Source organism: Talaromyces proteolyticus (assembly GCF_021365285.1).
Source record: "Talaromyces proteolyticus strain PMI_201 chromosome Unknown BGW36scaffold_3, whole genome shotgun sequence".
NCBI lineage: Eukaryota > Fungi > Ascomycota > Eurotiomycetes > Eurotiales > Trichocomaceae > Talaromyces > Talaromyces proteolyticus.
The window spans coordinates 2,321,511-2,332,416 of record NW_025764279.1 but is presented as its reverse complement, the minus strand read 5'-3'; the positions used below and the strand labels follow the sequence as shown (position 1 = coordinate 2,332,416).

The 10,906-nt window shown below is 48.1% G+C and overlaps 6 protein-coding genes across 6 annotated transcripts; 2 read left to right on the top strand and 4 right to left on the bottom strand.

Moving 5' to 3' along the window:
• Positions 1-94: 94 nt before the first annotated feature.
• BGW36DRAFT_395016 (uncharacterized protein) lies at positions 95-1,517 on the top strand (the record flags this gene model as incomplete). The annotated part of the gene is made up of 2 exons (XM_046217990.1): positions 95-546; positions 602-1,517. The coding sequence occupies 2 exons, from the start codon at positions 95-97 to the stop codon at positions 1,515-1,517; spliced, it is 1,368 nt and encodes a 455-aa protein (XP_046075743.1).
• Positions 1,518-1,602: 85 nt separating this feature from the next.
• Positions 1,603-3,468, bottom strand: BGW36DRAFT_372694 (SecY subunit domain-containing protein). Its single transcript, XM_046215509.1, has 3 exons — positions 3,212-3,468; positions 2,066-3,141; positions 1,603-2,012 (listed from the first exon to the last, which is right to left on the bottom strand). The coding sequence occupies exons 1-3, from the start codon at positions 3,353-3,355 to the stop codon at positions 1,931-1,933; spliced, it is 1,302 nt and encodes a 433-aa protein (XP_046075742.1). The 5' UTR covers positions 3,356-3,468; the 3' UTR covers positions 1,603-1,930.
• Positions 3,469-4,368: 900 nt separating this feature from the next.
• Positions 4,369-5,016, bottom strand: BGW36DRAFT_356489 (uncharacterized protein; the record flags this gene model as incomplete). The annotated part of the gene is made up of 1 exon (XM_046213777.1): positions 4,369-5,016. One exon carries the CDS (start codon positions 5,014-5,016, stop codon positions 4,369-4,371), a length of 648 nt encoding a protein of 215 aa, XP_046075741.1.
• A 343-nt stretch (positions 5,017-5,359) lies between these two features.
• BGW36DRAFT_372692 (meiotically up-regulated gene 113-domain-containing protein) lies at positions 5,360-7,454 on the bottom strand. Its single transcript, XM_046215508.1, has one exon. The coding sequence runs from the start codon at positions 7,010-7,012 to the stop codon at positions 5,564-5,566; it is 1,449 nt and encodes a 482-aa protein (XP_046075740.1). The 5' UTR covers positions 7,013-7,454; the 3' UTR covers positions 5,360-5,563.
• A 172-nt stretch (positions 7,455-7,626) lies between these two features.
• On the top strand, positions 7,627-8,601 carry BGW36DRAFT_424640 (putative cyclin; the record flags this gene model as incomplete). Its single annotated transcript, XM_046220001.1, has 2 exons — positions 7,627-7,881; positions 7,960-8,601. 2 exons carry the CDS (start codon positions 7,627-7,629, stop codon positions 8,599-8,601), a joined length of 897 nt encoding a protein of 298 aa, XP_046075739.1.
• Positions 8,602-9,097: 496 nt separating this feature from the next.
• BGW36DRAFT_424639 (cytochrome P450 CYP4/CYP19/CYP26 subfamily) lies at positions 9,098-10,753 on the bottom strand (the record flags this gene model as incomplete). Its single annotated transcript, XM_046220000.1, has 2 exons — positions 9,098-10,280; positions 10,350-10,753. 2 exons carry the CDS (start codon positions 10,751-10,753, stop codon positions 9,098-9,100), a joined length of 1,587 nt encoding a protein of 528 aa, XP_046075738.1.
• Positions 10,754-10,906: the final 153 nt, after the last annotated feature.

Below are 10,906 nucleotides of genomic sequence, written 5' to 3'. Positions count from 1 at the left end.
TGGCACTTTCATCTTCAGTCCCGTCATAAAGACTAGATTAGAATCTGAAAAAATGTTTGCCATTTCGAAAACCAAACCATCGTCATCCCTCGTGATGTCCTATGCAGGAGCTTCCTGGCGAAGCCAAATTCGCCTCTACAATGTTCTCCAGGACACCACCATTCCAGAAGCCAAGAGGAAATATATCCCATCATCTGGAACATATCCTAAGGGATTCCGTGTGTCTGGCACCAATGTTGGAGTAAAACCTTCAAATACGAAATTTCCAGACCTGGCTTTGATATCATCTGACGAGCCATGCAATGCCGCAGCAGTGTTCACCACGAATAAATTCCAGGCCGCACCCGTACAGGTCAGCAAGGCTATGCTTACTAAAAGACAAGGAAAAGACGTGCAGTCAGTTGTCATTAATTCTGGATGTGCCAATGCGGTTACTGGAAAGGGTGGGCTTGAGGATGCGCGCAACATGGGGGGAAAGGTCGATGAGTGTACTGGACGTACTGAGCCAAGCACCATTGTCATGAGCACCGGCGTTATTGGGCAGAGGTATATAATAATGATTCACGATACTACTCTCTTCTCCCCATCTAACATAATCCAGACTTCCTATCACCAAAATTCTCAACAAGATTCCAACCGCCCACTCAAACCTCGCCAACACACACACCGACTGGCTAACAACTGCTCGTGCCATCTGCACAACCGACACATTTCCCAAGCTTATTTCCCAGACATTCACACTTCCATCCTCTCCAGGAATCACCTACAGCCTTGCTGGTATGACAAAAGGTGCCGGAATGATCCATCCCAATATGGCTACCCTCCTCGGCGTTCTATGCACCGACGCACCCATCGACGCCGCAGCAATGAAGGGCCTCTTGCTCCATGCAGTCTCTCGCTCATTCAATTCCATCTCGATAGACGGCGACACGAGCACCAACGACACAGTTGCTTTGCTCGCCAACGGCGCAGCTGGCGGTAACCCCGTACCTGCATCACCCTCCTCACCTGATTATATCGCCATCCAAAATGTTCTCACATCCTTCGCTCAATCACTTTCTCAACTCGTCGTTCGCGACGGTGAGGGCGCAACCAAGTTCGTCACTGTCCGCGTCCAAAACTCACCTTGCTACAACTCCGCCCGTCGGATTGCCTCCACAATCGCCCGATCTCCGCTCGTCAAGACAGCTTTGTATGGGCGTGACGCCAACTGGGGTCGTATCCTATGCGCTATCGGATACACGGAAGGCGTTACTGAGGGAACTGTTGTCCCCGAGCGAACTAGCGTTAGCTTCAAACCTGTAGACAATTCGCCCATTTTGAAATTACTCGTAAACGGCGAACCTGAGGCCGTTGATGAAGAGCGCGCTAGCGCAATTCTGCAGAACGAGGATCTGGAAATTGTTGTCGACCTCGGGGGTGGTGAGAAGAGTGAACTTGGTGGGGAAGAAGCTGTGTATTGGTTCTGTGATTTCAGCCATGAGTATGTCACTATTAACGGTGACTATCGGACGTAATGCCTCAGGAATGACCAACCGAGTGGGTTGACTTGAGGGTTCTATCCTAGATAGCTCTTTTAGAATACTTGATAAAAGTCTTACAACACTAAATTACTTTATTTTTTCACCTTGGCCTTCGCGTCAACTTATATAATGATACAAACACAGATGGACAATATATAAGTAATATACAATTGCGGCATGACACTTTTTTCTTCGCATCTCTTGAGGTACTTCAACAAATTCTATGCTTTTGCATAGAGATGGATTGTTTAGCATTCCCAACACCGATCGATAAAATGAAGCCACAACAGTAGAAAACCCGCCAATCTGAAGTGTAGTAGAAGAATCAAGTTTATAAAGAACAAATGCAACCTATTTTCCCATGAAAATTCATTAATAAACAAGGGTGGTTGTAGTCATGTCACTGCTTAGTTGCCAGGGACAAGTCCCTTGAGACCCTGACCGAAGTCACCCTCTCGGGCAGCAATTTCGAAGTACCCATAAATAATACTAAACACATTTATTAGTAAGAATTCAACATTAGCACTATAAGAATGACTCACGTGACGGCAAGCAAAATACCGGTACCGCTGCCTAGGGCCCCGAGAAGGTCCGAAGCAACTGACAATGCACCAATGCAGGCACCACCAAAGGCGGCGGCGGTAGGGATAACACGCTTGAGTTCTCGGTACATGCTCTGGTCACGGTGACCAGCCATGACGAGACCCTGGTCCTTGAGCTGCTTGGCAACGTCACGGGGCGCAGAACCGGACACTTCGATCCAGGTCTTAGAGAAGAGGGCGCAAGCAACCAACATGAAAGCCACATAAATAGCAGTGTGCACAGGGTCCAGGAGAGCCTCCTTGAAGTTGAGAGGAGGAGACATATAGTAAGCAATACCAGAGGCAGCGTAAAGTTGAGCTGATCCCTCACGAGGCTCCCAGACACCAATGAGACGGACCAGCAGGTTATCAGAGAAACGAGAGTACAGCATCTGGCTGATCAGGAAAACGTTTGAGCAGAGAGCTGACTGGAGCATAATGGGCATGTTGGAGGTGTAGAACAGGCGGATGGGGTAGGAACCACGCATGCCACGCTGACGGGACGACTTGACAGGAATCTCAACACGGAAACCCTGGAGGTAGATGACAGCGGCGAAAACAAGGAGGGTAGCCAAGAGGTTCATGACGTTGGGAAGATTCTGGCGGTAGAAAGCCTCCTGCAAAGCACGCTGCTTGTCGGGCCAGGTCAAGAGCAGGTGGAAAAGAGCAATAATAGCACCCTCAAACTCAGGGCCACGACCAGTGTTGATGGTGGTGGGAGAGAAGGCCTTCCAGACGATGGACTCGCAGATGTTGGTGGCAATGAAGAGAGAAATACCGCTTCCAAGACCGTAACCTTTTTGGAGCAATTCGTCGAGTAGAATAACAACCAAGCCAGCTACGACCAACTGCACTATCAAAAGAACACAGATGCCGGCGCCGAGATCGCTAGGCTGACCATAGAGACCGGTGAGCACGTATACACAAGCTTGGCCGAAGGACAGGATAATGGCGAAAAGCTTCTGGGCAGTTTGATACAATTCACGATCGGTCTTGAGGTCGAGGTTGACGTCGATCAAGTGGGTTCCGGCAAGAAGCTGGTGGCAAGACGACCGGGTCAGTTTGCAGGTCATAACATGCGGCAACAAGAAGAAGAAGATCAAATACCTGGAAAACCATGCCTGAAGAAATAATAGGGGTGATACCCAGCTCCATCAACGTACCACGGTTACTGGCCAACATCATACGCAGCCAGTAAAGGGGATCGGAGGTATCTGAAGACACAATACCATACAAAGGCATTTGGCTCATGACCAAGAAGATCAACAGGGTCAACTAGATATTAATTGTCAGCAATCAGTCATCCTCGCGCCAACAATGGAAATGAAGAATCTCTCGTACCCCAGTCCACATGAGCTTCTGGTTGAATGGCACCTTGGTCTCAGGCGCAGCCACCTCCGGGAGGAGGGGCGTAAAGGGCTTAATCAAGTCAAGAAAGCGTACTATGACGGGTCAGTCAGCGCACAAAGAATTGAGTGCTGGAGATGCGCGACCAAGTTGATCGCGTGCGGACACGGTGGAACTTACACCCGCTCATGATGACACTACTCAATGCAATCAATGAAAGAAAATAGTAAAACAAAAGGCCAGTATCTCAATCCCAACTGCAGGACTGATACCGGTGGAAAGCAAGAAAAAAAGGGTGGAAGGGAGGGAGTGTGTGAAGAGAGGGAACGATGAGGTGGCCGTCTGGGGAAGAAGAGCAGAGTCAATCAGGGAGGAATGAATCAATCGCCAAAGTGAAAGTGTGCTTGCTGGCCAGTTCGCCCGCGATCTGCGCTAAACCGCCTCGGGCGTGGTGTAGGTGCAGGCGGCAGCCAATCAACGGCGGCCCTCAAGAAGACACATCGCCGTCTGTATACAGGCCAGCGAATGTCAACGAAAGGCACAGAGCCTGATGGAAGGTCGGTTTGATGCTCTTGAGTGTGTATTATTTCTATTATATATCTAACACCTGTCATAATTTCATTAGAAGCAGTGGCAAGTCGTGACAGCCATGCGAAGAGAGCGGATATTCCGCACAAGACAGGATGGTGGTAACATTGAAGATAATTAAAAGTAGCCAATAGAAAGCTTCATTTGAGACAAATGTGCCGAAATTTCATTTTGGCAAGGATTTGATTAAATCGCCCACAGCCGAAGCCAAGAACTCAGAGAGTATGAAGAAGTATACGGTTTCAAAGTAACCTGGTTCACACACTAACGGCATTCGTGACATTTGAATTTCATGCATTGGTCTGCGCGTTGACGTCTCCAACGCGGTTTTAGACCAGTCTCACCCCGGTAGTTCCATTAATCGCTTGTGAATGAGATACTGGTTGCTCTGGGGAGTCCTCATCTGTTTCCCCCTCGTCGTGAGACGCAGTCGATTTTTGTTTATCGTGCTGCTCTTGGTCAAGCTCATCTTCTGTGTTTGACTTCCCCAGAAATTGCGAAGTCAGGTCTGAGCTGAACCTGGTAAGCTGCTCAGTATCGGCAGTTCGAAACCATTTCACAATATAATACACGCCCCAGCCCCAGAGCCACACTCCAACTGCCGTAAAAGTAGTAATAAATAGAGTCGGGAGGAGGACCAGTAGTCCAAATCCTACACAGAAAACAGTGAATAACAATGCACCGAGGACCCCGATAACCAGAGCAGCAACCAGACTTAAGGCGAGTACGCTAATCGTGAGGACGACAAATAGCACAAGTGGAATGCCAGAAAACACAGCCTGTGCTAGTAGCAGAGTAGCTAGCACAGGATGAGATACAGCGAAAGCGACAAGCTGCTGCTTTAAGTTCTCCCGTCGTTCTGGGGGCAATATATTGTTCACAGCAGTTTTGACCCTGTTCGTAAGCGAAAAGATGGTGTTTGCCAGCGTCGATTTAACCGCCGAGACAGGCTCAGCTTGCGTGGCCGATGTAGCCATTTTGCAATCTTGTTGAGGTTGATAACTATGGGTGTTGGCGTCTGTGGCTGGGTTATCAGGACTGATCGGGCACTGAGGAACGCGGGCGCTCAAGGATAGGACAAAAAGATGGGGGGGAAAATCCCAAAAAAAAACAATTGCTAACGATGATTATACCAATTTTTGGTTGAAAATTAAAGCAGTAATTGAATTTTACAAGAAGAACAATCATGGCAATACTTGACAGCCGATCAATGAGGTAGGTATCAAGTAAACATGGAGCGACACAACATATGATGGTGTGCCACCTTTGGCAGCCGTAGGTGGATGACGTCAAATAGTCAAAGTAAACATCCCAACATTCATTCAGACAAACTCCGAAATCTCGATCTGGAATTGTTGAATTTTCTATCAAACTCTGCATTGAATTATTGGCTGGCTCATAAATGTAATTAACAATAGACATGCAGGATGCATCCAAAAATAACCTCAATATTCGAAGCACAAACCACTTCGCCTGCCAGAAATTCGCGCCGCGCCATGCTAATCATTAATGCTAATCGTAAATCTAGTGCTGGTGGCCCCAAGAAACCCATCGTCGAACACACTCATCAACTAGCCCCAAGGCGTCCTTGGTGGCCTCGAATTCAAACCATTCTCTGTGCTCTTTACCACATTCAGTGCAACGGCCTTGGCCTCGCACTCGCTGGTCTGCTAGCTCGATATGAATCAACCTTTCTATCCGATGAACATGAGGAACGCGTCGACCGTGCTCTGCGGAGTGGCTGCTGCCGGGAGTTCCAGCTGGAGAAGGAGATGATGAAGAAACAGCGTGCGGGTAATAGCGAATGAGTGTCAAATCATGAGAGCATTGCTTGGACCATTCATTTAAGCGACGGTGTACATTGCTTGTGCGGCCGATTTTAAGACGAATGGTACCCGGCTGCGAGTTACTTCCCCTCCAGCGTGGATTAACGCTTTGTGCCGCACGCAGCGCATCACTCGTTCTTCGGCCATGCATCCTTCGATCTGGAGGAGGCAAAAGATTAGATGCGATATCTCGTGATTGTCGCTGCCCTACAGCATTGGAGCTCTGTGGGGTGACCCAAAAAATGTAAATGTAGCCATCTTCATCGGCATCCGAGATGGGTTTTGCGAGCTCCGTTAGCAGTAGTGCCGCTGTTTGTGGATTTAGGTGAGATGGTATCAGGGAGAATAGTGGTTGAAGGTGTGGTGAAGGCGATAAGGGAGTACCTGGAAGTGACGGCCGTGTAGGTGTACTACTATTTCCAGACTTGGTCGGGGTTTGATAAGGGGATAAAGAATGCCGGGATGATGGCTGTGAAGATGAACTGGGCCATCTTTCTGAAGAACTTGGAATAGGGCGCTGTTGAACTATATATGACCCTGCTGAATCAGTACCTCTAATGAAAACAGGTCGTTGCGGGGTCATGGGTGGACGAGGAACAGTCGACAGTTTTTCTCGCCCACTATTCCTTGATGCTGGAACCTGTCGCGAGGGTGGCAGACTCTCCGATGTATCCATGACCCGAAAACAACATATAGAAGCCTCCTTCTGACGGGCTGGGGTCGTAGTATGACGGTTGCCTTTTTCGTAACGATTTTCCTGTGGTTTGGGACAGGGCTGAATGTGCGTTCGTTGATTTTGTTGATCTTCACCGACATTGAGGATACCCATTCGCTCTACCAAAGCGTCAATGCTAGTTCTTTCTGATATAGGAACGATATCTGCCTGTCGCTTTCTGGGTAAACTGCTGGTGGAATGGGGGGCTTGGTTCTTGTGTTGCCAGCAATAAAATGCAGCTGTATCGGGCTGTTTAGTACCCCCACTCTTGACCATGGCAACAACTCCTCCAGAGGAAGCAGATCGAGCCGATACTGCCAGGGAACGGCGACATGGTTTGCCGTTGACAGTAATACCCCGGCATGTTGAGGCGGGATTCCGCGAGTCTGATCGAGGAAGTATCGATTCTGGCGTGTTGGTGAAATGTGGCATAGCAGATGATCGCTCGTTTTCCAGACCGCAAGCCGCCTAGAAATTTGGCAGATGCTCAGTATTTTGTTGACAATATCAGATATAGCACTTCCAAAACTTCGCTCAAGATGCATGCATGTTAAGGATATACACACTTGAATGACTTGAATGGCGGCACCATGCCCAAGTAACGCGGATGAAAGACCTCGAGCAAAGACAAAAGGCAGAGGTCCGAGACACGTCTTGAGATATACTTTAGTGTGTAATCGTGATACTTCCTTGAGGCGAGACGTGAGGCTGTTGCGAGCTGCCTGGCTATTGGGCACACGAGTCTCACCGCCACAGGGCAAAGTCTCTCGAGAATGTGGCTGTACCTGGCGATGCAATATCATCCCTCCAGCTAGGTGGCGGATTACTTCGCGGGTGACGCATCGCTATAGTTTGAATAAGATAAAAACAACAAAGCAAGCAATCAATAATATTAATTAATAAGTATACACAACACACTCTACTCCTTCCAGAGGACTAAATTGCGCTGGTCCTAATTCGTAGCCAGCCCCCACCTGGCCGCGAGCTATCCGCATTGGCCTTGTCAGGCCGTCAACCGTCATCAAAATTCAACCTTCCTCGTCGCAATGGCTATGCCTCGCAATTTAGAGGGCCTCTCCAATCCCTTGGCTACACCTGCTCAACTGACCAGCTCATCCTCGTCCCTAGACGGCATTCCCACCGACCTTGAAACCTCGGTTCGCTTCGCTGGGGCTCTTTTAACGCAAGCAGCTGGCGTGCTTTTGCGACTGCCTCAAGATGTGATTGCCCAAGCTATTGTGACATTCACTCGGTTTTGGATAGGGCCTGATGGTGGCAGTCTGGCTGTGCATTCGGTGAAAGTAAGTATTCTACGAAATACTCAACCCTGCGAACCATCTGTCGTTCATCCAAGCAATCAAGGCTAAACTCGCGTCTAGGATGTATCCGCAGCTTCGATTTACTTGACAGCCAAGCTATCCTTTCACCCCACGTCGCCTCGCTCAGTGCTCAATGTTTACACCTACCTATTGTCCAAGGAGGCCTCTCCGTTGTGGTTTGTCAATGCGTCTGTGCCGAAAGACAAGCCAAGAGCGGAAACATACTATCTCTCGGAAGGCAGCTACCAAGCTCAACGGCTATCGCTTCTGAAAATGGAAACCGTCATACTTCGAACCCTCGGATTCAATACGCATGTGGTCATTCCACACACAATTGCCCTTACATATCTACAAACCATGAATACGGCATCAAACAACCTTGCTCAACGAGTCTTTGAACATCTAAACGCGTCGCTTCTTTCTCCCCAGCTTCTATATGCAACACATCAGCCAAATGCATTAGCTGTGGCTGCGATCTATCTTGCTGCTCGAGAAGTTGGTGTGAAACTTGCAGAAGAAGAGTGGTGGGAAGTTTTTGATGTTGATCGCGAGGAATTGGGCTTTCTGGTGGTTGCCATGAACAGCATGGAAGGATTTTCGAAATCTGAAAAAGAAGCTTGGGCTGATACTCCAATACCGTTAGCCGTCAAAGATGTGGAAGCGGAGTTGGCAAAACGGCAGAAAGCTCAGGATGGGGAATGAACAAGATATTGATTTTGTTGATCAAATAATGCTACCGCACTTTCCCCTTCGCCTTTCCCGCTCCGCCCATGTCGCCATAGGGAAACCTGGCAGGTATCCCAGTGTGATCAAAACGTGCCAGATTGGCGCTCGTTTGAGACTGGTTAAGAGTGCCAATATCACCTAGGTTCATTCAAACTTTGGTGGCATCGAATATTGTGATTCTTAAATAACGCAACGGCGTTGGTTCTTGTCCGCGAACAGAGTATAAAAGACCTTGACTACTTCTGTGGTATAACAAGAATGTACTCTCGGTTTCTGCGTTTATTGCCAGAGAGATTTGGATATAGGCGCTCTTCATGACACCTTAATAGTTCATTGACTATACCGACAATCTCTATTAATGGGAGCTCATACGGAGTGGAATATCATTCTATCTTAAAAAACCCAAGAACCCTTTCCATTGATTTTTATTGAAGATTGTCATGAGGAATATCTGGCAATACGCCTACCGAAATCAACAGACTTGGTCAGCCTTGTGAAGCCTCACTCGCACCTGCTTAGCTGTGCTCGTAAGCGTGGATTGATTGATGACCGGTTCCTTAGGATCAACAGCAACCAGCTCATCGAACATTTGCACCAGCCGCGTAATCACATATCCAGCCTCCGTCAGGGCAAACTGCTGTCCAAGACAAATACGAGGGCCTCCATTAAATGGCAAATACTCCCATCCATATCTGTGCGATGCCCACCGGTCTGGAATATATTCGTCCGCATCCGGGCCCCAGATGTCTTTCCGACGCTGCATCCCATATACACTGTAATTGACGCGCTCGCCCTTTTTAATATAGACTGGAGCGGTGCCATTCAACCCACCGCCAACAGGTAAACAAGTGTCAGTAGTGGCAGTGCGCCCGTTCACGGGTACCTGTGGATAGAGTCTCAGAGTTTCCTGCATGACATATTGAAGATATGTGCATGCCTTGAGACGCGAAAATGTGATATCCTGCGGTGAATCATATTGTCCGAATGTCTCGATGACAGTGGCTCGCAACCTTTGGTATACCTTTGGGTGACGTGCTAAAAGGAAGAAAACCCATGATAGTAGTCCTGCAGTCGTGTCGCGACCAGCAAGCAGCATATGTAAAAGCTGGGAGCGGAGTTCAATAGGATCTCTGGTTTGTTTGATCAACTCGTGCAAGAAGACATATTTACGATCTTTTTCTTCGCCGCCACCGGCTTCCTCCTTCTCCAGCATGTCGTCCATGGCTGTCCGTTTTAGAGCTTCCTGTACAAAATAGTCCGCAAATTGGCGAATTTGGTGACTATTTTCTCTGAAATCACTAGGATTATGCAACCAATACAATGGCCCAAGACGGGCTCTCGTTCCCAAATGTCTTGTACCACTGTCAAAATGGTCGGCTAAGGAGCGCCAGCCGTAGTTCTCATGTGTTTCCTTCAATGGTCTGTCTGACAGAGCCTCGATTTGTGAGCCCACTGATTGGCCGAAGAAAAATTCTGTGGCAGAATCGATAGTTAGCCTAAAAAATAAGGGCCTCAAGTCAATGGAATCAATCCAGCCTGATTCTTTGTCTGGTCGAATGTGCAGCAGCATTTCTTGAAAATGCCTTTCCTCCAATTCGAGGTCTGCAATCTGCTGTCTCGTAAATTGCGGTCTCATCATGGCTCTCGAGTGTTCCCTAGTTTATTTTGCGATTAGTACAACTAAGCACATAACAACGCTTCAAGGAAATGTGAAGGAAACATACCAATACGTCCCATTAGCAGAGAATATGCCTCTGCCGAACATGGGTTTGACGACACCCTCTCTTTCCGGTGGCAACTCAAACTGGGAGAACTGGGTTGCAAGAATCGCTTGCACATTTCTTGGTTCCGTAGTCCAGAAATGTTTATGTCGTTGAGGGAGCCAAACTTGAAAGGTATTGCATTGTTCCTCTTCAAAGAAGGACGAAACCTCTTCGCACAGTCTGTCTTGGTTACTAGCTTTCGCCAGGCGACGAACGAAGTCAATTCCCCAGGGTAGTCGGGTGGCTTTGGTACGCGGCTTTTGGCAATTTAGACGGCGTGCGTTGGTGAAATGACGGTAGTAATCGTATAAAGGACGCAACAGGAGGATGTAACATGCAAGAGCACTTAGAATAAAGGGCAGCATATTGGTAGATCGCGAATATTAATTATCAACTCGAAGTGTAGAAATATGATTGGTAGACTGGAGTTTTCAATAAATGCAACACCTAGGAGTCTAGACCCTAGATATCAACTGATGAGGGCAATACGTATATAGATATATATATATACCTGGTAA

Coding starts and splice junctions, on each gene's coding strand:
- BGW36DRAFT_372694 (XM_046215509.1), bottom strand. CDS start 3,355: ATGAGCCAAATGCCTTTGTATGGTATTGTGTCTTCAGATACCTCCGAT. Junction 3,142..3,211: donor CTTCAGGCATGGTTTTCCAG/GTATTTGATCTT, acceptor TCTTGCCACCAG/CTTCTTGCCGGAACCCACTT. Junction 2,013..2,065: donor GGTATTTTGCTTGCCGTCAC/GTGAGTCATTCT, acceptor AAATGTGTTTAG/TATTATTTATGGGTACTTCG.
- BGW36DRAFT_372692 (XM_046215508.1), bottom strand. CDS start 7,012: ATGCCACATTTCACCAACACGCCAGAATCGATACTTCCTCGATCAGAC.